Source organism: Sciurus carolinensis, chromosome 1 (assembly GCF_902686445.1).
Source record: "Sciurus carolinensis chromosome 1, mSciCar1.2, whole genome shotgun sequence".
In the NCBI taxonomy this organism is placed as follows: domain Eukaryota; kingdom Metazoa; phylum Chordata; class Mammalia; order Rodentia; family Sciuridae; genus Sciurus; species Sciurus carolinensis.
Window position 1 is genome coordinate 171,992,512 of NC_062213.1, and position 27,657 is coordinate 172,020,168.

A 27,657-nucleotide genomic window follows, 5' to 3' on the forward strand; every position below is an offset into this window, starting at 1 on the left:
GATATCCCCTCTTTCATTCCTGAAATTGTTGATTTGTGTCATCTCATTTTCTTAGTTAGCATGGCTAGAAGTTTATCACTTTTAATTGCTCTTTTATGAGAAACTATTTTATTTCATTTTCTCTGTTGCTTTCCCTTTGTCAATTTTATATAATTCTGTTTTATTTTTAAATTATTTTTTCTGTCTTTAGGACATATACTGCATAATTTCAAATATTTGGGGATTATCCAGATATCTTTCTGCTGTTGATTTCTAGTTGAGCACCATATGGTTTAAGATCATACTTTTAATGATTTCAAGTATTTGAAATTATTTAAGGATTGTTTTGTTTTATAGTTTAGAATTTAACTCAACTTTGTTTATATTTTATATATGCTTGTGAAGAATATATATTCCCCTGTGGTTGGAGTATTCTATAACTTTCAAGGTTAATTTAATTGATATAAATCACCTCCTTCATTTATTGATATTCTGCCTACTTGCTCTATCAGTTACAGAAATAGGAGTGTTAAAGTCATCAGTACTAATTGTCAATTTAATTCTCCTTTTGAATCTATCATTATTTACCTTATGTAATTGATGATTGTTACTGGACCATTAGCCCCTTTGTCATTATGTGATGTTTCTATGTCTAATCATTTTTCCTGTTCCGAAAACTACTTCATCTGAAACTAGTATAAGGACTCCAGTTATATTTTTCTTTAGAATTTTCAAGGCATATCTTCTTCAATTCTTATATTTTTAATCCCCTATGTCTTTATTTTTAAGTACTTTTCTGATAGCATCAAATTGGTCTTGTTTTATTCAATTTAACGATCTGTATCTTTAACTTGTCTTTCTAGACCATTCCCATTTTCAATGTTTGTTCATGGACTTGAATTGAAACCACCCTCCCTGGTCCATGTTAATATTTGTTGATTTTTATTTCTTTATTTTACATTTCATCTTTCTTGAGATTTAATTGAGAAATTTTAATATTCCACTTTATTTCCTTTAGTGATTTATTTTTTAGCTGTTAAAAAACCTTTCACTGGTTGTCCTAGGGTTTAGACTATACATTTTGAATTATCCAAATATCTTTAAATAATACTTTAATACTTCATATCTAGATATGGAGCTGGTATCCCTTGTGCTATTATCATCAATTACTTTGTTTTCACATAGGCTACAAATCCCATTATATTTTTACTATTTTTGAAATAGACAATTAGATATCTTTTAGGGCAATTAAAATAGGAAATGATCCAGGTTTTACTTTAATTTTTTCTGCTAAAGATGCGCTTCATTTTCTTTCTCTTTCTTTCTTTCTTTCTTTCCTTCCTTTCTTCTTTCCCTCCTTCCTTCCTTCCTTCCTTCCTTCCTTCCTTCCTTCCTTCCTTTCTCTCTCTCTCTTTTTTTCTTTTGTAAATGCACCTTTCTGATCTATATAGGTTATTCTGTCCAAACTTTAAATAATTTTTGCATATTAAAAACTGGGAGAAAAAGAAAACCTCCTTTTTAAAACTTTTATAATGTATTCCTCATCCATTTAACTAGTTACCCTCTTGAGGAACATCTTTCCTTTGCACATATTCCCACCATGTGATGTGCTCCACCATAAGGTTCTCCCCAGAGCTGAAAATAATGTAGTACCATTTTCCTGGACCTTCAGAACTGTTAGATAAACAAGTCTCTTTTTCTTTTTATAGCCTCAGGTATTTTATTATAGTAACTTAAATATTCTAAGACATCCATCAAAGGTAGCAGGTTTTATTCCTATTCCTCTCCACTGGTTTCAGTGGGTTTCCACAAGTGCCCAAAGACTACATTCTTTTTGCTCTTACCTGACATGTTAAGGCTTAATTTTCTGGGGAAGATGAATGGTTACAGGGTTGAGTTTAAATAGTGTTTAAAAACTGTTTGTTTTCCTCAATCGGCAACAGGAGAAAAGTTGTTCAGAATTTTCCTAGAACTTTCCTAGAACTTTCCTGAAGTAAAGAACTGCAAAAGAACACTCATATTTGCTCTCCCCAAAGTTCTTCTACTCAGACATTAGCATACATACAAACATTTTTAGCAATTTGTTGAAAGGTTCTAGGTAAATCTTATAGTGTATTTATGTGACACCCTTCAGCCTCTTTCCAAGGTCACAAATCTTCAGCTGTGTTTCCTCTTGCCGTCACTTTTCTTACCCAGCTTCACATTAAGCATTTGCCCTTGACATTACTTCTTTTATGGGTTGAGAAAAGACATTAATTTGCACTTTGTCTGGTTTGTTTCTTCTGTAATGATGCAAGTGCCACTTGTTCTAACACTCAGACATCAGAAAACCACTTCTGTATTTCTAAAGTGCAAATTTGGCCACAAAATTTTACTAGTTAAAACATTTTTGCCATGTTTCTTAGAAGTAACATAAAAAATTATTAACAACCTCTTTTAGTTCAACCAAATTTGGTCTGAGCTATTCAAGCACATGAATCCAAAGATACTCTTCTTACTTTAGTATGCTCATTTAGGCAGGTGCCTGTGCTTTGTGCTTCCCATATTTGTTCCTTCTCTTGACCTGAACAATGTATAGGTTCTTGGTTATTTTATTGAGCACTGAGAAAGGTTATTTTTCTGAAAGGAAAGCGTCTGAAGATCACCCCTCTTTATAATCTTGATGAAATCCGTGTATCCAAGCAATCTATACACTGTATCTCATAATCTGTGATCTTTTTCCAGTCTTTATCCAGATATCATGGAGCCTGCATCCTCTAATTTTTCTGGCTACTGTGTATGCTTTCTTTTCTTGCAAGTGATAACATCAACTTCAGGTAAGAACATCTACTTTTTCCTTACTTAGTCAGCAGTAGAAAGAATCTAGTGTCCTGTCAAATTCTGGGGAGAACTTTAAGTTAGCACTTTATTGTAATAAGAAAAGAAAGGCTGAAAAACAAAAACGAAAATCAGCAACTCTTCTTAGATCCATGAAAAGTGAGATTATAGGGCAAACTACTGCCCCCCATATTGGAGAGACAGAGAGGTGCAGGAATCTACCAAAGCAGAAATCCATATATAGAAACCTCTAGAGAAACCAGTACCAGGATAGGAAAATGTAAATGGTAACTATCCAATCGCTGGAGGTTGTGTGCGGACTTGACTGAGTCAAAACCCCAGAGAAAGCTAGTGGAGTCAGGACTCTCATGCCTTTTACCACCAGGGTTTCTACCAGGTTCTTACAGTAAATAATTGGAGAAAATTTCTTTGTGCTTTCAGCAAGGGGAGGAGAAAGGTAATCATTTTGGTGCATTTGTCTTAAAATGCACTGTACTCAAGAGAAACTATTTTGCAGAGACTAACCTATTGGGGTTCCAAAACCAAGGCAACCCACGGGAAGGAAAATATCTAATTCAAGGCTCTTCTATCCATCCTGTCCCACTTAAGAGGGGGAAATATCAATGAGAGCTCCCATGAAACTCACAACCCAAGGTCACAGGCTTACCCAAACTGAAACCTAATGTGTGAACCAAGGAATGTTTCTCCTTCCCCCAAACTGTATCACCTCATCACTAAAAACTTTCACCATAATTCCTCTTACTCAGTATATTATGTTTGCTTTTCTACAAAATTTTGCAAGACATACTAAGAGGCAAATCCATAGTTCGAAGAGAGAACAAAACTGGATTCAGACATGATGGGGATGTGGGAATCAGTAGACCTGAACTTTAAAACAATTATAATTAATATACTAAGGGGCCTAATGAAAAAAAGTAGATAACATTTAAGAACAAATGGAAAATGTAATTAGATATGAATTCTAAGAAGGAATCAAAAAGAAATGCTATAGATTAAAATAAAGAAATATAAAAATTACTGCCAAGAAACTCTGTTAGGTCAGTTTTAGAGTTGTGTTATTAACTCTATTGAATATATATGTCTATTTCTATGTAAACTTTTTCATACTAATAGAAATTTAGGAAAAAAAATGACCAATTTTGTAACAAAATCCAGTGGTCAAAGTGACAAAGTTAGTTCAAGAAAATAGCTTTCTGAAATAATGTGTTTTATGATTATAGGTACAAAAATGATTTGTAAATATTGAAAGATAGGTAGGTTTTATATCAAGAATGTGCAGATGGCTTGGAGCTATCAAAGGACCTAGTTGTGGTCTAAAGTTGAGAGAGGAACCCTGTTGTGGACTTCAGTGAAAGAATTTTCTCCCTGATGGCAGATGCAAAAATACACTGAACAGTAATTATGAACAGAGTCAGATGTGGTCAAAATCACCTAAAGGAACTCATTTGGAAAAGATGGGAGGAGATTGTAATGGAAACAAAGAGAGGGAAAAAAGAAAGAGTTTGACTTATGTGAGATGGTTAATGGAGCATATGCACCTGAGGAAGCTCTGGTTGTCACTGACACCTTGCTCCTCCCACAACATCTGGGGTCCACACCCACAGGGCCTGGCTGCACTGAAGGCACCGCACACTGCAGACAGTTCTGAGGATGCTCCCCTGGTGCTCTGTGTGGATTTGCATAGGTCAGTGTAAGTCAAGTCAGGCGGTTATTTAGGTTGTTCTCCTTGGGAGAAATGGGGTTCTGCTGGAATCAGGTTCTATTAGATTTGCCCATTGAAATGTTATACTAAAAAGGCCCTTTTTTAGTTTTGTAAAACACTTCTTGTATTTTTGAAGGTTTTACACGTTTACTTATAATTTTGGTGAAATATTTAAAATATGTGCTAATATACCTTTAATATCCTAATTTTTTTGTTCAATGCATTGAATTGAGATTTTATTTTGCCTACTATACCTGTTGTCATTCTAACTGTTAAGTTAGCAAGGCTCACATGATTAATTCTCATTTTTGTTTATTTTTTTAATAGGATAGTTTATTAAAGTTTTCATTTAGGTTGATAATTTCTCTCATTCCCAAATACAAAATCAAAACCATGTTCTTTTATAGGGAATGTGTCAAACTAAAAATGTATCTGCTCTCCTCTAAAGTTCTATGTTTTACCACTTTTTCTTCCTTCTAAAAAGGAAATCTATATGAATATTTGACATGTTTTAAGTTTACTAAGTGGTCCTTCCAAGAAAAAATTGGAACAATAATTTTCATCCCAGCAATACTACATTAAAATCCTAAATTTGGCTCAAATGTTTATGAGTTTTTAGCTGCAAAGCTTGATTAAATTTCTATTATTGCTGATGTACTCTACTGTTTTTCCTACTCTCAGAAACATCCTATAAAAAATAGAGATTATAAGATATAAAGATTAAATTAATGCATTTCTTTTTTAATTTTCTATTGCAGGAAAATACACATAACATAAATCCACAATTTTAACCATTTTAAGTGTAGAGTCCAATGGTATTAGCTACATTGGTTAGGTTATTTAACCATTACCATTATCTATTGATAGAGGACTTTTCATCTTATAAATCTGAAACTTTATACTCATTAAACAATTCTTCCCATTCTCCCCACCCCCAACTCCAGTCAACCACCACCCTATCTTCTTTCTCCGTGGTATTAACCACTCTAAACATCTCATACAGGTGGACTCATACAGTATTTGTCTTTTGTGTGGTAAACTTATTTCAGTAATGTAGAATATGTTAGATTTTCCTGTCTTTCTGGGGCTATTATTCCATTGTATATACTGTATTTATATATCACATCTTGTTTATTCATTTATTTGTTGATGGGCACATGGGTTGCTCCATTTAGCTGTGAATGATACAGCATGCACTGATCAAAGCTGCCCTCCCTTGATCTGCTCCCTACCCTTGCCAACTTCTACTGATCACTATTCTGCGTTCAAACGAACATTTTTTAGCTTCTGTAGATAAGGGAGAGCATGTGGCACTTTCCTGTCTGTGTCTTGTTTATTGTACTTAACAGTATGTCTCAGTTTCATCCATTTGGCTGAAAGTGATGGAATTTCTTTCATGTTTATAGCTGAAAAATATTCTATTTAAGGAATTTCCATGCTGTTCACAATAATGGCTATACTAATTCACATTCATAGCAGCAATGTATGAGAGTTCCTTTTCCTCTACATCTTCACTAGCACTTATTTTTTCTTTTTAGAAACAGCTATTTTAATCAGAGTGATATGATGTCTCATTGTAGTTTTGATTTGTACTTTGCTCATGGCTAATGATATTGAGCATTTAAAAAATATCTATGGGCCACTTTTGTTTCTTCTTTTCAGAATGTTTCTGAAACAGTCATGGCTGAAAACTTCCTAAATTTGATGAGAGACAAATCCCTGAGATGCTCTTCCCCTTTCACTCTCCGATTTCTTCCTGGAAGTCCTACAATGCATGTGTGGGTCTGCTGGACAATGTCCCACATGTCCCTTAAGCTTTGTTTACTTTTCTTCAATTTTTTTTCCCCTTTCTGTTCCTCCTGGAATTACATGTTTTTGAATTGTATTTGTTTAATGTGTTTGGCTTTTTGCTTCTTCTAAACTACTTGTTTGTGACAAGGTTCACCCTGAAGCATAAGGTTAAGGTCTCCTTGGGTCTTTCTCTGGGCATGTGCCTAGACTATAATTCTTTCCTGTTGCTTTTGAATGTCCAAGTCTTGACTGCCTGGTACCCAAAAAAAGTAAAAGAGAAAAACAAGGAGGAAAGAGGCTTTTCAGTGCCCTTGATATCGCCTTGTTGGAGAAGGGGGCTTGCAACCACTGGGGAAGGTCCAATCACCAACCACCTCATTGTCTGTACTTCTGTGATCAGAGGCAGTAATCAGTGATTAGAGCACAGACACCCAAATGCTCAGAGGATAGAGACCTTTTTGCCCCTCTGACTACCTCAAGTTATGCACAGCTGCTCTAGAAACTTATGAGTAACTACTGCCAAGAGACTGAGGATGGGGGCAGGTAGCTCTACTGCGCTAAAAGTTGAATTTAGCTGTAATTAACTACAATTTACTACCCAAGCTTTTTCCTGGAAGTTGTGAGCCTTTAATAGAGTCCACAGTTCCAAAATAGTTATAGAAGGTCGATCCTGCCCATACAATTGTTCGGGTGGGGAGTCAGATTGCTGGTGCTTCCTATTCTACCATCTTCCCAAAAACCTCCAAATGAATATAGTTTTGAAAATCTAATGGTCTTTCCAAAAACAATAACATATTGGTTTAAGCTGAAGTGAATGTAATCAGAGCTGTACATTTAGATCAGCTAGGTCTGCTGGGAAGAATTTTGTATGTCCCTTCATGTAGTGTGTAGCAACAGGATTCTTATTGCTTTATGATTTATTTTGGCTTTCTTCCTTTCTGCACAGAGAAACTGATGGTAACTGTTCCCATGGGGCACTTGGTGGCTAGAGTAGGAGGACAGGCTGCTCTCAGCTGCCAGTTGTTCCCACCACGAAATGCAGAGCACATGGAGGTGCGCTGGTTCAGGGGTGACAATTCCACGCTTGTTCACCTATACAGAGGTGGTCATGAAGTAAATGGAGAAGCTGCCCCCGAATATGTAAACCGCACAGAGTTTGTGAAAGAGGCCATGGGAGAGGGCAAAGTGACCCTCAGAATTCATAACGTCAGCATTTCTGATGATGGACTGTACTGGTGTTCATTTAAAGACGCTAACTTCAGTGATACAGCCAGACTGAACCTAAGCGTGGCAGGTATGTGTGCTTGTGGAACACTGTATAACAAAGCCCTTTTGACATGGTAAGCTAAAATTGAGGAGAATTATCTCAATGCTTCTGACTTATTTTCCATAATCTAAAAATATATTCAAGTATTATAAGTTCTCATATATCTACTGTAAAAATATACTATGCAGTGAATAGACATTACAGAGTCACCAATTGGTCTAACTTGTAAATGAAATGTGGATTCGGTTCACAAACTTTAAATTGCACATCACACGATTGAGACTGTTTCCTTTTAACTTGCCAACCAACCTCAATACAATCACTGTCTTAATGGTTCTATCTCATTTCCATCAGCACTTGGCTGGGAAACACAGATCAGTGTTCAGGTTCTGATTAATGACGGACTCCTGGTGCAGTGTGACTCAGGAGGGTGGTTCCCACAGCCCCAAATGGAGTGGAGAGACAGCAGGGGAGAGGTAGTTCCACATTCATCAAAATCGTACTCACAGGATGGAGCCAGACAGTTCCACATGAAGATGACTCTTCTCCTCAGAAACCTGTCAGACAGGATTATGTGCTATGTTTGCAACCCTCTAACAGGTGAAGAGAAACGAACAAGTATCATCCTAGCAGGTGAGTGCTCTGTCATCAGGGTTCGGTTGTCAACCTGGAAACATGACAAGAAAACTAATGGGGTAGTTAAAATTAAGGGGCTTCTACCTTGCCAAACACCCTTTGAGTGTGATGCTTTATCATTATTATGGGTTTTGCTGATATGGATATTGTCAGGTGCTAAGAGGAAGGCTTTAGAAGAAAAATATTATAAGAACAATGATAATTCACAATTGAACCACACATTGCAGCTTTAAAGGTTTTTAGTGTTCATTCTTTCATTAGACCCTCACAATATGTGTAGGTTTAACAGTAACATAAAGGATGTAATAGTAACATAAAGGATGTGATGCTCCAAAGTTGATGTTATAAGTAAGAGAAGCTTCCCAGCCACTAGGTCTGGACCTCGAAGCTACTGGTGGCACATCCACATGCAGCACCCGAGGATCTCTCATGGTCTTCCTCTCGTCCTGCTTTAGCTCCAGCCACTCCTCCTGGACTCCCTTTCTCTCTCTGTGGGACCTGCCATATTTTAGTTGCCACCACTGGTCCTTGGTGCTATTTGATCGGCTGTCTATACAACTGTATTTCTTCTCCCCATTTGTGGTGAGAGCAGCAGTGCTGTGGAGAAGAGTCTCAGAAATAAGTGCCCTGTGCTGAGGCTCTGGAAGCCTCTGGGTCACTTTCTGATTTGCAAAGGGAAATTTCTTCGACCTTCAGAATGAAGTCTTGCACAAAGGTTGACTACAAAACAATGAAATTAAATTGATTGGAAAGGAAACAAGGGCAAGAGTGGTGTTTCTGTGCAAAAATTCGATAGGTTGAAAGAAGATCAAATCCCTGAAATTGAATCCTATATGATAATTTCAATCAAAAATAAAAGAAACAGTCAGTCAAAATGAAGTTGATTCAACTTCCACATCAAACTCTTCAGAGATGAATGAATCCTGTCAGTCTTGCTCTAAGATACATTTAATTCAACCACTGTCTTCTTGCCCACACAGAAGCCCATTAGTTTTCAATATTACAACTTCTTTGCTTCAGGTTTTTGAATAAACTAATATGAAATGCTGATATATAATGGAAACCAATAACAGGTGCTTTATAAACATATTCTTTTCTCCTAATTTTATGAATTTTGAAATTATACAGTGATCCATCAGCTACAGATATCAGATACTTCTAAGTACAATCCTTTCCCCAATAGATAACCAAATTTATATATGTATAAAACCAAATTTTTCCAAGGGATACCATTGTACAACCAAGTAAAACTGTTAGATGTGAGGGATATGAATTGAAAGATCAGGTAGTCAACATAACAGAAAATAACAATGAGATACTTCATTGAGAAGCATCATTCAAAGTGATAGGAGACGGATAAAATTTCTCACTAATTCAAAGATTCCATGAGGCAAAGAATAAGTTATAATCCATTTGGTACATTCCCCTACCTAATCTATAAACCACATTTATTGAGAACCTAGATCTGCCAGCCATTGTGACAATCATTTTATAGAATTTATCTAAATCAATGCAAAAGGGTAGTTCTATTATTGTCATCCTTTCAGGGACGAGGCTATCATAGATTATATATGTCATATGGGAGAGCCAAGATTGGACTATAGATACCTCTGTCCTGGAATCCCATGCTCCAATCATTATGCTGTTATTTCAGTACTTGGTTTCAAGTTTGTTCTTCTACATCTTAATGTTTGTGGAGGTCACTGAGTCACCAGTCTAGTTCATAATTTTTGTGGGAAATTTATTTCCTTTGGATATCAAAATCACTTCCCCACAATATGCCTAATTTTAATTCTGAAACCACTGAGAGTAAGCCTTCTCTGTTTTTCCCATGAAAGTCTTTTAGAGACTTGAGTTCTCTGAAATGACTTGTGAACTCTTCAGATAATTAAACGTTACATTTTTTGGTCATTCTTTTCTGGAAAGTGATGTAAATCAAAGATTAAGTATTTCACAAATAAATAATTCAGTGGGAAAACATGTTCACCATGTCTGCTTAGCTTGTGGCAATGAGTACCTGGACAGGACATTTAAGCTCAGAGGTGTGAAGTGTGTTTTCTTCACTATATAAGAAGCCAGGCTTTTTCTGCTCCCTGAGTCTGTGGTTCCAAGGCAATTCCTTTTTTAGCCAACTCAGTTTTGGCACAGCTACCCTGTCTAAGCCTGAATCTTCAGAATCTCTAGGAAAGTGAGGAAGATTCCTCAGACTGCTTTCCAGTCTCCCCAGCCAAGTTAGTTTTCTGCTGAATTAGGATGTACAAATTAGGAAAGAAAGTGCCTCCTAGCTCTGTGAGATCTGCAAACCTAATCTGATTAGGACTTGCCACCATTCACAAAACAGACTCACAGATCAAGCCCTATTTTGAGTTGGCATGGAACAGTGTCTCCTGCTTTTTCAAATAGAGGTCCTCAGGCTAGAGATGTCCCACATTCCCATGTTCCCCTTTGTCAATCAAACTCTCTCTCTTCTAGAGTGTGTGCCTCGATGTCTACCTCGATGTCTTGATATGTTGAACTCCATGTGTGCTCAATTCCTGCTTTGCATAATCTGTTCTGCCACACTTCTTATTGTGTATGTGCCATTCCGGACCAGAGGTAATTGGGGTTAGTAGTGGTGGACTCTCTCGTGGTTGCTCTTATTTTCCTAGAAGCCTGTCTCTTGTGGTTGTTCAGCCAAGGTTATGTCAGCCTTTCATCACCACTAGGAGGATCTGTGGTCTGGGTGACATCTCAGAGGATCAAATTCCAATGCTGAAATTGTTTTGGGTGTCAAGGACAAAAATTGCTCTCACTGTTGCCTAGGTTTTCAACCGTACAGGGGACAGATCTTCTGCTACACACAGGGAGAAAGAAATATACTGGTTTCAGAAAATATGATTGAATCTAGTCACTCTTTAAACATTTTCTGGATCCACTTATTTGTTGATGAATATCCACAACTCCAAGTCAAAATTTATCTATTTGGGCCTTAGAATCTACAGTAAGATACAATGTCAAATATCAAGAGTCTCCTTCCAGTTTCAATACTAACATGTTCCCAAAATCTGAATGCAATTTCTGGAAGTTTATGAAACTTTGAAATCCTTCTGTGAACCAATTGTCTATGAAATATGGTCATTTAGAGGTAAAATTAATGAAGTATTATAATTATATTCAAAAATATGATTTTGACACAATTTTTCATCATTTAGAGGCTAAGGGAAATGAGTAGGCAGGACAGTTATCGGGGACCAGAAGTACTTTGTCTCATTTGAAGCATTGCTCCCAAATTATAAAGGAGAATTTTAGAGTTAGAGTGGTCACCAGCAGGGCGGCCTCATTTTTCATCTTGCTAGGTTAGGCCTTTGGGTCACACCTTGCATAGACCAGTATTTCAGTTAGAAAGTCAGAATTTTTGAAACCAATGAATAAAAAGCTCTATTCCCTAGTGTCAAAGGAAAATAAATACGTTTACATTAAATAGACAAGCACACAGATACAACGTAGAGGGGAAATGGAGCACCTAAGCCAAAGTTCCTTGGGCATCTTCATTTCACTTGAGTTCTCCCTCCTGAAGTTTCTATAGGAGGAAATGGGAGGAGCTGAGAGACCAGGGCACAGACCACCTCTGCAATTTTTCTTTTTTCTTCCCAGTTTGGATGCCTTTTATTTCTTTGTATTGGCTTATTTCACTTACTAGGACTGAGATGAATCAAAGTCATGAAAGTACTATTGAATCACTACCTTTTTGTAAAATGCTAAATGGAAGTGGTGAGAGTGACAACTTTTCTTTATTTCAGTCCTTATAGAAAAAACTTTCATGTTCTCATGTCTGACTATGATACTACTTGCAGGTTTTTTTATATATGGTCAGACATGATATTACTTAGTATAGAGTTACTTAATACATAGAAATGTTACTGTTTTTTGTATGGATATTTTGTTTCCTGAGAATTTTCTGAATTCCTTTATGTGTGTGTGTGTGTGTGTGTACTTATGTAGTCTACATATTGGATCATGTCATCTGCAAACAGAGTTTTATTTCTTTCAACACTTATATGTTTAAATAAGTTCCTTATATACTTAATTTATTGATGGGCTTAATTATGAATCTGTGCTGAATTTTGTCAAATCCTTTTTTTGCTCATAAGAGGATGATGTGATGATGATTATTAGTTTTTTTAATGCAATGTATCATACTTATTGATGTATGTATGTTGATTCATTCTTACTTCACAGGATAAATCCCATTTGGTCAAAGTATATTTTTATAATATATTGTTGAATTTACTTTGCCAATTTTTCATTGAGGATTTTTGCATGTGTGTTCATTAGTAATATTGACCTGTACTTCTCTTTTTTTATGTTATCTTTTTTCTGGCTTTGATATTAGGGTGATGCTGGCTTCAATAAAAGACTTTGGTAGTATTCCCTTTTCTTCCATCATTTAGGAGAATATAATATGGAATGGTATTAAAAATTCTTTAAATATTTGGCGTAATTCCCTTGTGAACCAATTAGTCTTGGGGTTCTTTTTGTGGGAACTTTTTTGATTGCTGATTTATTCTGCTTACTTGTTCATGATCTGTGTGGCTTAGGTCAGTCTCAGTAGGTTGTGTGTTTCCTTTAATTTATTTATTTCTTCCAGGTTTTCCAGCTTGTTGTTATGTAGTTGTATGTGCCCCCAATCCATTCTACTCATCCCAGTGTTCCCAAACTTTTCATACAATTACAATGCCAACTGAAAGTTGATGATAAGGAGGATAGTAACAAAAGAACATTTAAAATCCATTTTATATAACTGTTTTAAGGATTAGTTGAATTAGTCCATTTTATTTGGTAAACAATGACTCAAAAAAAATTCTAAGTACAAGTAAAGAAATATTAAATGTTATTCCTGAACATCCCTTCCCTCTATTGCAGTCTCAAAAATTTACTAATTTTTTTTACCCTTCTCAGTCTCTATTTCAGATCCATTCTTTTCCTTGTACAAGAGCTGGATGAAAGATATAGTAATTGTGGCATTTGTTCTGATGGTATATTTTATCTTCGTGATCTGGTACCTGATATCGAATCTAAAAGGTAAGTGAACAGGAGGAGTCATGACTCTGAGACCTTCTTGTCTTACAGATTTATTTTACATTCTCCCTGAAGCCCCACTTTATAGCTTGCTTTTAGCCAAGGTTCACCCTGTTTCTCAAGAGAATGAAAGGTTAAGTCCCCAAATGTGTTTATTGAAGCTATGCATTAATATTCTAAGGATAAATTGTTGTCTGTACCTCTCTGAGTGAGCTCACTTCTATCCCAAGTCTGTAATAAAAGAGTGACTCAGCTTCTTTTGCACCCTCCTTCAGCCAGTAACACACAGAATCATAATTCTACTTCTCAAACTTTTCATTCTCCTCCTATAACGTGGATAGAGTTGACATATCTTATCTCTGGCACCCTTCTCAAAAGAATGTAATTCAGTTTTCTCCAAGCACATTTTGTAACAATTTCCCAGGATAGATCAACTTACCCTCGTTTTGCATATCCAATTCACTGAAAAATTTCTAACATTTAATCCTACTTGGAGGTTCTTTACTGCCTTCACTCTGCCTCCTTGAAGGAAGTTCACCGTTGTACAGTTTTGTTCAGTCAGAGAATCCCAGGTAATAGGTATTAAGTTGGAGATGACTCATTTTATTTCCAAAATTTGTTTCTGATATAATTTAGGGTTAACATGCCCATGCAGTATAAGATTCCCCCAACACCTCTTGTAATAAAACTGCAATTCATAAAGCCATAAGAAATTCCCATTGTTTTCTTGATAAAATTTCCTCAAAGGCAGAGTATTAAATCAATATTGAGGACTGGGGCTGTAACTCAGTGGTAGAGCACTTGCCTAGCATGTGTGAGGCACTGGGTTCAATCCTCAGCACCACATAAAAATAAAGACATTGTGTTCAAATACAACTAAAAATATATATTTAAGCAAAAAATCAGTATTGGGCATAATATGTGTATCACTAGATGTTAGAATTAAAAATAAAGTATGTGGGATTATGAGAGGAAAAGGATTTTGTGCTCACTGTTTTACCTATTTCAAATAATATCTTGTACTTAAAAGCAAGAAATAGTTAGGGATTTATAAAATGTACTATGACTGCTGAGTTTATAAAAATTAAGAAAAATTTTTCCAAATAGAAATAAGGATATTAAAATATATTAATAACATATAAGAAATAAGTAAAAGAATTAAATTAGAACTCAAACATTAATTTAAAAATAAAGGTTATATTACAGTTGCATAGTAAGTCTATTTGAAGAGAGGAATTTGAAAATATACCTAGTCCTCTATATCTACAAGTTCACATTCACAGTCAACCAACTGCAGATCAAAACATACTTTTAAAATTGTGCCTGTGTTGAACATATAGAGACATTTTTGTCATTAGTCCATAAATGATATAGAATAATAACTATCTGCTTAGTATTTATATTACTAAATTATTTTATATAAGGGACTTGAACATCCACAGACTTTGTATTCATGAGGTGGAGTGGGAGATAGTAAGAACCCATCATGGGAACCAAGTGATTACTGTGTATGCATAACCTCGTCATTGAATATTATGTCTTTTTGTCTAAATAAAGAAATGATAAATAAATAAACAAAAACCCCAAGTCTGATTAAACTTCTCCTGAAATTTCCAATTTTCAGGTTACATGAAAAAAGAATAATATAATAAAGTGACAGATAAGCAATCATCAAACTACATACATAGAAAATCGCACAAAACAAATGACTTGAATTCTTCACTAAATTTTTGCAAAAAAATTAAATGGAAGGTGAAGAAGAGTTTGTAGTTAAAGGAAGATGTTAAAGGAAGATGTAAAATGATATCAGCTGATATGGTTTGGAACTCAAATCTCCCCCACACCCACCGAAGTTCTTCATGTGGTAAAGCCTGGTATTATTTGGAGGTGGTGGAACCTTTAAGAGCTGGAGCTTAGCAAGAGGTCTTTGGGTCATAGTGCACTCAGTGGATACCAGCCCCTTCTTCTTTCTCTATTTTTCTTTCTGACCATAAGGTAAATAGTTTTGCTCTGCCATGCACTGCCACCATGATATGCTGCCCGCCTTCCAGAGGCCTAAGAGTAATGTGTCCACCTAATCATGGAGTAAAACTTCCCTAACAGCAAACACAAAATAACATTTTTCTCTTTATTAGTTGATCAACTAAAGTATTTGTTATAGTAATTCCATTACTGACTAATACAGCTAATTGGTACTAAGAAATGGAGTCATTGCCATTACCATATACCCGATGGTGTGGAAGAGCCTTAGAAATTGGTCTATGGAAGAAATTTGGAAAAAGTTTGGATAAGCAGAGTTATGGTTTAGATATGAAGTGTACCCCAAAGCTCATGGGTGAGATAATGCAAGAAAGTTCAGGGGTGAAATGACTGGGTTATGGGAACCTTAACCTAATTAGTGCTTTAATCTACTGATAGCGATTAACTGGATGGTAACTGTTTCAGTCAGCTTTCTTGCTGCTGAGACTAAAAGACCAGACTAGAACAATTTTAGGGGGGGGAGTTTATTTAAGGGCTCACAGTTTCAGAGGACTCAGTCCATGTATATCCAGCTTCATTTCTCCTGGCTCAAGTTGAAGCTGAACAGCATGGTGGAAGAGTGTGGCATAGAGAAGTGACTCACATGATGATCAGGAAACAGAGAAAGCATCCACACTCCAGATACAAAATATGTATCCCAAAGGCACACCCCCAGAGACCTACCTCCCTAGCCATACCCTGCCTGCCCTCAGTTACCACTTAGTTAATCCTATTAGGGGATTAAGTCACCAACCCAACTCAATCATTTCCCCTCTTCTTGCATAGCCTCACACATGAGCTTTTGGAGGACACATCCAAACCATAACAGTAACTATAGGCAGGTAGTCTGTGGCTGGAGAAGGTGGGTCACTAGGAGCAAGTCTTGGGGTCTTATATTTTGTTGTGGTGAGAAGAGCTCTTTCTCTTTGCTTTTTGGTACAATGTCCTGAGCCACTTTCCTTCACCACACTCTTCTGCCATAATGTTCTGCCTTGCCTTGGGCCCGACCTAATGAGCAGCCAGAAAATAGGGGCAAGCCCAAATGGGGATTGCAGGAGTTACTTGAGGGCTAACCAATAACACTGGTACTTTCTAAGACCTGATTAAGTTTGGACCAATAGTATTGGTCCTTTTCCAAAACCTGATCAGTAGAAATCTAGACCAGTAGCACTGACCCAAGATTTATATATACCCCTAGACTAGCACACTCAAGCAACAACAGGCAATTGGATCCCTTTTACCCCATTAAGGTTTTGTTTGTTTTCTTCACACTTGAATAAATCCTAGTCCTTTTACTCTTGCTTTCCATTGTTGTCTATGAATTTTATTCTTTGGATTTGCGAGACAAGAACCCAGAAAGAAATTGACAGTGGATTTCTGGGATCTTTGGTGACACTGAGGAGTATAGCCAGCCATGAGCTACAACACACCACTCAAGAGTAGTGGAAAAGAATCTGGCTTTGTGCTGTGACCCTTGGAGCTGATAACAGCAGGTATCCCCTGCCCTGATTGCTGCTAACACTAAAACTGCTGTTCTTCATTGCAGAGGACTGCAGTTTAGGTAGACCCCACCCACCAAAAGAAGGGGTGAAACTCTGCTTTTAATAATAATAATACTAATAATAATAATAGTAACAACAAATATTTAATTCCAAAATAAAATTGTGAACTGCATTACATAAAGCAAACACTGCTCAATATAAAGACTCAGATCTCAATTCAATGATACCAGGAGATTTCAATATGTCACTCTCACCAATAGATAAATTATCCAGGCAAAAATCAGTAAAGACTCTTCCAACTTAAAAGATTACTCTAAATCAAATGGACCATCTATGCAATATTTAACCCAACAGCTGAATTCATGTTCTTCTCAGCTGCTCGTGCAACCTTCTCCAAAATGGAACATAAGTTGAAATTCAAAGAATGTCTTAGTGAATTTTTTAAAAAATAATGTATCTCTAGCATCTTAGTAGATCATGATGCAATAAAATTAAAAATCAACAGCAAAGAAAACTGGAAATTACATAAATCCATGGATATTAACAATACCCTTTTAAATGATGAATGGATATTAGTGGAAATTAAAGGTGAAATATCTATGAGAACCTATATAAAAAAAATTAAAAGGATCCTAAGTAAACAACCTAATGAAACATATCAAGTTTCAAAAAAACAAGCAAAAACATTTCCAAAATTGGTACAAAGATTTGAATCTTTGAAAGAGAGATGGAATTGATGAATCTTAAACCACACTAACCAAAATAAAGATAATCAAGACACAAACAAACAGAATAAGAGATGAAGAAGGAGTTATTGACACAGATGTCTCTGAAATCTTAGGGACTACTTTGAAAACTTGTCAATAAAATGGAAAATCTAGAAGAAATGGAGAGATTTCTAGATACACATGATCTACCAAAATTAAACCAAGAAGATATACAGAGCTTAAACTGGCCAATAAGCAATGATATTGAAGGATTAATAAAATGCGTTCAAGAAAAGCAGAGGACAAAGATCGATGCACAGCTGAAGTACATCAGACCTTTACAAAGATCTAAAGTCAATGCCCCTCAAATTATTCCATGAAATAGAAATAGGGAACACTTCAAAATTAATTCTATGAAATCATATACTCCATCAGAGGATCTATACCTTGTAAACATCAAAGTAGAGGATATAAAATCAACATACAAAAATCAATAGATGTTATATACAACAATAAGGAATCTGCTGGAAAAGCAATCAGTATAAAAATTCCACCCATAATAGCCTCAAAAAAAAAAAAAAAAGAGGAATAAATCTAACTAAAGAGGTGCAAAACCTCTACAATGAAAATTATGGGATACCAAAGAAAGAAATTGAAGAAAGCACTAGAAAATGGGCAGAATTAATATTGTAAAAATGACTATATTACCAAGAGTGATCTACAGATTCAATGCAATATTCACCAATTTTTTCCATAGGACAAGAAAAATATTCCTAAATTTCATATGGAAGAATGTAAGTCCCAAAATAGTCAAGGCAATTCCACAAAAAAAAGAGCAATGCTGGAGGCATCATGATACTGGATTTCAAATTATACCACAGAGCTACAGTAATAAAAAGCAGTGTGGAACTAGCATAAGAACAGATATTTAAGCCATAGAGGTAGAATAGAAGACACAGACAAACCCATACAGATGCAGACATATAACCATTGAGATGTGTGCAAAAATCATACTTTGGAGAAAACATATCTTTTTAAAAAATGGTGCTGGAAAGACTGGCTATCCATATGTAGAAGAATAAAACTAGATCCCTATGTCTCACCCAGCACAAAAGTCAACTCAGAGTGAATCAAAGACCTACTTTCTGGTCTAAAAATTAGACCAGAAACTTCTAGAAGGAAACATAGGACTAACACTTCAAGAGAGAGGTGTAGGCAATGAGTCCCTCAATAGGATTCTTAAAGAATAAGAAATAACGCCAAGAATTTATAAATAAGATGGCATAAAATTAATAGTTCTGCACAATGAGGGACAAATTGAATGTGAACAGAAAGCCTACATAATGGGAGTCTTGTCAGTTACTCTTCTGAGAGGATTATTATCCAGAATATATAAAGAACTCAAGGACGAGAAGATGGAGGTTTAGAAAAAAGTGTCTTTTCTCACAGCTCCGTGACTCAGGACTCAAACAGTGAGAAAAGTACTTCTCTGTGAGGTGAGTGAATAAAGCACTTCACGGATACTCTATATTGGACAGAGGGCCTTGAAGGCTGGGGAATTTGGGGTATATCAGACAAGGCTAAAGAAGAGAATTGGAGAGTTTTTGCTGCTTACAGATTCCCTGGTGTTTATCCCATTTGTCTGCTGTGATGACCTGCAGTCTACCAGCATATGGACGCCTTTTTTGAGTGCAGATTGCTCACTGTCAGGCGCCTATCACCCGCCATTTGCCTGTCTCTGGCTGGTCTATCACCTGCCTTACACCTTTCCATCACCCAATGCGCGAGGTTCACCTCCCGATCGTACCACAACAGTCAGCAAACTGATCGCTGACCGTCAGTGGAGCACCAGCTGCCTGCTGTTGCCTGGAAGTTCTCTGTCACAGTACCTGCAAGTTTGATTACACGTGGGTGCCTCCATTTTGAGACAATAGCCAAGCCCCATAGGACCCCTGGCCAGACTGACTGAGCCCCATCTCCAGGATCCCTCAGCCCGACCAATCACTCCCTGCCTCTGGGGCCCTAACATCAACTGACTGCTCCCTGCCGCCAGGACCCCCACACCAACTGACTGCTTCCTATTACTGGGACCCCAGACCGAGTGATTGCACCCGGCTTCCAGGATCCCACAACCACACCAAATTAACCAGACCTCTAGGATCCCTGCCTGACCAACTGCATCCCATCTCCAGGACCTCCAGCTGACCACGTTCACACACTGAGCTGCAGCTCCCCTTTAGCCAACTCATTTGGAAGCCAGCGTGGCCATCTTGGATAATCCTGGAAGCCTTAGCTCTGATCTTTAGGTGGGGCAAATCCCATCCTGAGACGCCTGCTGGAGGCTTGAAGCCCATTGTCAGGTACCTCTCATGCATCAGGCTACAGAACACTGGGAGGTTTCATTACTATATGACTGTTATACTGTGGATTTTCCTTTTTCTCCTTATTGAAAAAATTTAAGTTATTATTTCTTTACTTTTCTTGCTCTCTTTTCCTTTTGTTTACCTGTTCCCTCAGAATCTCTTTTTCCCTTTTTTGCATGCTGACATCCAATTTCTTTTGATTACACTCTCACCCTTTCTATTATCTAGAACTTCTGTATAATCTTTTCTTATCCCATTAATAGCACATTCTACATCCCTCTGCACCTTCTTTGTCCTCCATTAGAAACTGCAGACATTATTGTAAATCTGTTTGTTTTATTGAATATAATATTTTAACTCATTCTGTTTATTATGACAATTTTGTTTTTGTCCTCAGAGGGGATATTTGGTCTAGGATTGCATAGTATCTGAATTGGGCACTGCTAATATTGATCTCCCCTTAAAGAAAGGGTTTTGGAAACCTATAGGGCCACTATAAGCCTATGGGGGGAATCTACAATACCCCAGATCTGCACTGCTAGAGCAGAAGATACATGAGCAACATGAAAAAACAAGGGAAGAAAATGATCCAAAAAAATCTAGATTCTATATTAATAGAATCCAATGACAGTATGTTAGAAGAAATGTCAGAAAAGACATCGGATTATACATGATTAAGATGATTCACAAAGCAAAGGAAATGCAGGCAATGAATGATAATACCAATAAGCTGAAAGAGCACTGCAGGAAGCAAAAGATCATTTCAACAAACAGATAGAGATTCTCAAAAAACAAAAAACAAAAAACAAAAAAAACAGAAATCCTTGAAATGCAAATGAAAAACTCACTGGAAAGCATCACCAAAAGACTAGACCACTTGGAAGACAGAACCTCAGACAATGAAGACAAAATATTTAATCTTGAAAATAAAATTGCCTACCAGAGAAGATGGTAAGAAATCGTGAACAGAATCTCCAAGAACTATGGGACATCATGAAAAGACCAAATTTAAGAATTATTGGGATTGAGGAAGGCACAGAGATACAAACCAAAGGAATGAACAACCTATTGAATGAAATAATGTCAGAAAATTTCCCAAACCTGAAGAATGAAATGGAAAATCAAATACAAGAGGCTTACAGAACACCAAATGCACAGAATCACAACAGATTCACACCAAGGCACATTATAATGAAAATGCCTTACATTCAAAATAAGGATAGGATTTTGAAGGCTGCAAGAGAAAAGCATCAGATTACATATAGGGGAAGACCAATAAGGATAGCAGCTGACTTCTCAACCCAGATTCTAAAAGGTAGAAGCATCTGGAACAACATTTTTCAAGCTCTGAAAGAACATGGTTGCCAACCAAGAATCCTATACCCAACAAAACTAACCTTCAGATTTGAAGATGAAATAAAATCCTTCCATGATAAACAAAAGTTAAAAGAATTTACAAATAGAAAGCCTGCACTACAGAATGTTCTCAACAAAATATTCCATGAGGAGGAAATGAAAAACAACAATGTAGGTCAGCAAAGGAGGAACTACCTTAGAGAGAAACCACTCAAAGTAGAAACCAAGCCAAATTAAAAACCAAAAATAAGCCAAATGACTGGAAATACAAATCATATCTCAATAAGAAGAGAATTGGAGCTGAACTCCTGTCAGGATCAGAGAAAATTAATACACAAGACAGGAAAAGACTGAAAAGTGCTGGGAAAGGCTTGGTATGGAGAATCCCAAGATCGGAGGGGCAGCCTGTCCTGGGCCGATCCAGAGTCTATTTGGCTCATTAAACTGGTACACAAAAGTCACCTGGATCTGCCTGCTGTGCACAGTGAGCCCCAGCTGAAGACATTTTGGTATCTGCTGCAGTAGTGGCACCAACTCAGACCTAGAACTTAGCTCCGTTGGTTTGGGGATGAGTCCAATACATGCAGATGCCAACTGCAAGATCTAAATTGAGCCTAGAAAATCAGGAGAATATCTGGCACAGAGAATTTCTGGCACAGAGACCATTTTGCCTGGGGTAATACAGGCAGAGAGGCTGGAGAAAGCCCTCCTGCCACCACCTTGAACCTGGAAGTTCATAGGACCAGCAGCAGGGAGAATCTGAAGGGGCAGAGTGACTAGGCTCAGGGCTCAGAAACAGTCCTTGGGAGGCTAACAAGGGCAGTATCCCTGAACAACAGAACCAGCAAAGGACTGACTCCCCTTTCCTATGAGCGCTCCCTGGGGAGCAAAGTCAGTATGGTCCTGGAAGTGCGTTGATTCATTAATGCCTGGAATCTCCCCATGTAATAAAACACCTGGGGCAATACCAGGCCTAACCCTATCCATGGGAGCTTCACCTGCAGAAACTCATCTCACAGAACCCAGCAGGAACCATACCTTGGAAGTGGAAAATATCTTCCATAGCTCCTCACACCATCCAGCTGAGAAGGGAAGTTGAGAAATAGAAAGCAGTTTGGCACAATGTACCCATACTATCATTGACTATTCTGTTATTTTGTTTTTATTTTTGAATGTATACTTATTGATAGAATATGGACATTCATTTATTTGTACACACACATATTTGTTTCTGCTTTATCATTTTTAGCATTTCTTGAGGGTAATTATTTTTCTGTGCTCTGTTTTTTTGAGTATTAGAGTTTTTGATTAGTATAATTTAGATTTAATATATATTGTCTGTTTCACAACTGTTTCCCATTTTTTCTGTTTTTTTCTTGTTTCTTGCTAACAGCAAAACTCTATTGTTCTCTCTTTCACTCTCCCTTTTTCTTTTTCTTCTATTATTTTCTTCTCCCCCCTCATATAAACATCCTATGTCATCTCTGCATTTGTCCTATTGATGTCTTGAATCTACAACTCTTTTCTACCACCATAACTTCTTCTTTCATCTTAATGAATTCTCTAACTGGATACTTAATAAATATTCATATCTATTTTTTCTCATTTCAAGCATTTTTCTGAAAGGAGCTATTTTTCATGAATCAATATTTTGAGGACTAAAATATTTGTATATATTTTGTTCTTATAATCTTTTCTTTCTTTTTAATTTTTAAAACTTTTTTTGTATAGTTTTTCCTATCACTTATCAGTCTCCCTCAATTTTCTCTTTTCCTCTACTGACAATCTGTATTATTTTCTTTCATTCTTTCTTAATTTTTTACTCAGATTTTCTCTACTCCTCTCTCATAATCATCACATCCTATATCACTTCTATTCTATCCCTGTTCACAACATATCAACATCTCTGGGACACTGTGAAGGTAGTTCTAAGAGAAAAGTTCACTGCATTGAGCTCATCCATTAACAGAATAGAAAGATACCATATAAATAAACTAACTTTATATCTCAAAGCCCTAGAAATGAACAAATGACACAAAAATCAATAGAAGACATAAATTAATTAAAATCAAAACTGAAATTAATGAAATTGAAGCAAACAAATAAACAAAATTCTATGAAGCTAGTATCACCCTATACCCACAGAAGACAAAGTCACATCAAGGAAAGAAAACTTCAGACCAACATCCCCCATGAACACAGATGCAAAATTCTTAATAAAATTCTGGGAAATCACATACAAAAACAGTGCACCAAGATTAATTGGGGTACATCCCAGGGATGCAAAATTGGTTCAACATATACAAAAATAAAAAAAAATTCATCACATAAATAGACTTAAGGATAAGAGTCATGTAATTATTGTAATAAAGAAAAAGCATTTGACAAAATTCAGCATCCATTCACACTCCAAACATTAGAAAAACTCAACATTGTAAAAGCTGTATATGCTAATCCCAAGGTCAACATCATTCATTCTATATGGAAAAAAAAAAAAAGATAATTATGCCCTCGTTCACCACTTCCATTCAACATAGTCCTTGAAACCCTAGCCAGAGCAATTAGACAGAAGAGAGAAATTAAAGGGATTCAAAAGGAAAAAGAAGAGCTCAATCTATGCTGTTTGCTGATGACATGTTTCTATATTTAGAAGACCCACAAACTCCACCAGAAAGCTTCTTGAATTCATAAATGAATTCCGTGAAGTATCAGGATAGAAAATGTACACCCAGAAATCAATTGTGTTCCTATATAACAATGATGAATCAGCTGAAAGAGAAGTCAAGAAAATGATCCCATTCACAATAGCCTTGGAAAATAATAAAATACTTGGGAATCCACCTAACAAAAGAGGTAAAAGACCTCTAAAATTAAAACTACAGAACACTAGAGAAGGAAATTAAAGAAGACCTTAGAATTTGGAAAGATCCCCCATGTTCTTGGATAAGCAAAATTAATATTGTCAAAATGGCCATTCAACCAAAAATGCTATACAGATTTAATGCAATTCCTATTAAAATTCCAATGACATTCTTCATAGAAATACAAAAAGCAGCTATGAAATTATTTTGGAAAAATAAATGACCCAGAATAGTCAAAACAATTCTTGGTGAGCAACGGGATGCAGGAGGCACCACAATACCAGACCTTAAATTATACTAGAGAGCTATAGTAACAAAAATGGCATGTTTTTGGCACCAAAACAGATGTGAAGACCAATGGAACATAATAGAAGACACAGAGACATTCCCACATAGTTATCCCATACCAGGCAAAGGTATCATAAACATACATTGGAGCCTCTTCAAAAAGTGTCCTGGAAAATTGGAAATCCAAATGCAGTAGAATGAAACTGAACCCTGATAACCCACCCTGGACAAAACTCAAATGAAAGTGGATCAAGGACCTAGGCAGTAGACTAGAAATCTGGTGGTTACTAGAAGAAAAAGAAGGCCCGACTCTCCGTCATGTTGACTGAAGAACTGACTTCCTCAACAGCACTCCTAAATCACAAGAAGTGCACCTCAGATATAGCATTAATCCCTAGGATATAAAAAGAACTAAAAAAATTTAACATCAAAAAATCCAAATAACCCAATCAATAAATGGGCAAAGGAAATGAACAGGCTCTTCACAGAAGAATAAATATGAGTGGTCAAAAATCTATGAAAAATGTTCAACATCTCTAGTAAGCAGAGAAATGGAAATTAAAACTACAATGAGGTTCCATCTCACTCCAGTCAGAATGGCAATTATCAAGAATACAAGGAACACTAAATGTTGGCGAGGATGTAGGGGGAAAGGTTTACTCATTACTCATACATTGCTTGTGGGACTGCAAATTGATGCAACCACTCTGGAAAGCAGTATGGAGATTTATTTTAGAAAACTCGGAATGGAACCACCATTTGACCCAGTTATCCCACTCCTTGGTATATACCCAAAGGACTTAAAATCATACTACAGTGATGCAGTCACATCAATGTTTATAGCAGCTATGGAACCAACTTAGGTTCCCTTCAACAGATGAATGGATAATGAAAATGATACATACATACGTACATACATACATACATACACATACACAATGGAGTAACTCAGCCATAAAGAAGAATGAAATTATGGCATGTGCTGGTAAATGGATGGAATTGGAGACTATCATGCTAAGTGAAATAAGCCAGTCCCAAAAAACAAAGGTCAAATGTTCTCTCTAATATGTGGATGCTAACACAATTGTGTGTGATGGGGATCAAGACTAGAAGTTCATTGGATTAGATAAAGGGGAACCAAGGGGAGGAAAGGAGGACAGGAATTGAAATACAGTAGAATTAATCAGACATAACTTTTCTATGTACATATATGAATATACAACCACTGTATGGCCACATCATGTACAACTGCAAGAATAGGATGCTAACTAGAATAAGTTGTACTCCATGTATGTATACTGTGTCAAAATACCTCTCCTGTCATGTATATCTAAAAAATAAAAAATAAGAAAATAAGGATCTCAAAAAACTTACAACCAAAAAATAATAATAATTCAATTAGTGAAGGGGCAAATGACCTAAGGAGACATCTCAAAAGAATAAATTCAAACATTCAATAAATATATTAAAAAACATTCAACACGTTTACTAATTGGGGAAATTCAAATCAAAACTACACTGAGATTTCATCTCACTCCAGTTAGGTAATCAAGAATACATTTACTAATAAATGATGGAAAAGGTGTGGGAAAGAAAGAACACTTACACACTGTTACTGTGATTGTAAATTAACAATGGAAATCAGCATGGGGATTCCTCAAAAAATCAGAAGTGGAACTACCATATAACCCAGTTATACCACTGCTCCATATTTTTCCAAAAGAATTAAAGTCAGTATACTAGCGACACATGCCTAATTGTGTTTACAGCAGTAGCACAATCCACAGTAGCTGAGTTATGAATCTAGCCCAGATGTCTATTCACCAATGAATGGATAAGGAAAATGTGGTGGATGTACAAAATGGAGTCTCATTAAGACATGAAGAAGCAAAAAATATCACTGGAAGGAAAGTGGCTAGAAATGGAACTCAACTGAATAGAGCAAATTCAGCCAGACTCAGAAAGTCAGCGGTTATTATGTGCTGTCTCACTATGTGTGAGATGGAGAAAAGTTTAAGAAAGGAGGGGCCATATTGTGAAAGTGGAGGGAGACCAGTGGAGTTTGAGGAAGGGGATCAGTGCCGGGAGGAAACGGGGAAGGGAAGGGGGAGGTACTAGGTAATGAAATTGATCGAATTATGTTATGTGAATGTTTGGATGTGTATATTTCTTTTTTCATTGGTAATCAAAATGTGCCAGTGGAAAAAGAAGTTAAAAAGAACATCAGAATTAGGAGGCACATCAGAGGCAATCCTGAGTTTATACAGTTGACTTTTAATGTTATTGTTAATGTTTATGGCAAAGGTAATGTCCTCTCACTAATTGTAATTCATCAAAGGGATTCTTGTTAATCTATTATTTTAGTGGCATGACTCTCTTCCTCAAATGGTCAGAGAGTAGATTTTATTTCCAAAATAAAAAACAACAAAAAAAATGCTTTCCTTAATAGTATCTTTAGTGACAATGTCAGGTAAGTATATTAAGGGAAGTGTATCGTTAGTGACAATGTTAGACAAGTGTATTACCTGACGAACAATTGGGCTTTTTTCTTTTTTTTTTTGTAAACAAACGGGATACATGTTGTTTCTCTGTTTGTACATGGAGTAAAGGCATACCATTTGTGTAATCATAAATTTATATAGGGTAATGTTGTTTGTTTCTTTCTGTTATTTTTTCCCCTCCCCTCACACCTCCCACCCCTCTTTTCCCTCTATACAGTCCTTTCTTCCTCCATTCTTGCCCCCTTCTTAACCCTAACTCTAACACTACCCTAACCCTAACCCTAACCCCTCCCACTCCCCATTATGTGTCATCATCCATTTATCAGTGAGATCATTTGTCCTTTGGTTTTTTGAGATTGGCTTATCTCACTTAGTATGATATTCTCCAATTTCATCCATTTACCTGCAAAAGTCATAATATTATCATTCTTTATGGCTGAGTAATATTCCATTGTGTATATATATATATCAATCACAGTTTCTTTATCCATTCATCAATTGAAGGACATCTAGGTTGGTTCCACAATCTGGCTATTGTGAATTGAGCAGCTATGAGCATTGATGCGGCTGTATCTCTGTAGTATGCTGATTTTAAGTCCTTTGGGTATAGGCCAAGGAGTGGGATAGCTGGGTCCACTCCAAGCTTTCTGAGGAATCTCCATACTGCTTTCCAGAGTGACTACACTAATTTGCAACCCCACCAACAATGTGTGAGTGTACCTTTTTCCCCACACCCTCGTCAACACCTACTGTTGCTTGTGTTCTTGATAATCATCATTGTAATTGGGG

The 27,657-nt window shown here is 36.5% G+C and overlaps 1 protein-coding gene across 1 annotated transcript in view; it reads left to right on the forward strand.

Annotated features, from left to right (window-relative positions):
• The window catches only part of LOC124986112 (selection and upkeep of intraepithelial T-cells protein 8-like), a 262,170-nt gene that overhangs the window by 225,809 nt on the left and 8,704 nt on the right, over positions 1 to 27,657 (forward strand). Inside the window, exons 2-5 of the mRNA XM_047554647.1 lie at positions 2,704 to 2,795; positions 7,257 to 7,604; positions 7,932 to 8,210; positions 10,686 to 10,705. Coding sequence (XP_047410603.1) covers positions 2,704 to 2,795; positions 7,257 to 7,604; positions 7,932 to 8,210; positions 10,686 to 10,705 — 739 coding nt within the window. The remainder of the gene's footprint in view (positions 1 to 2,703; positions 2,796 to 7,256; positions 7,605 to 7,931; positions 8,211 to 10,685; positions 10,706 to 27,657) is intronic.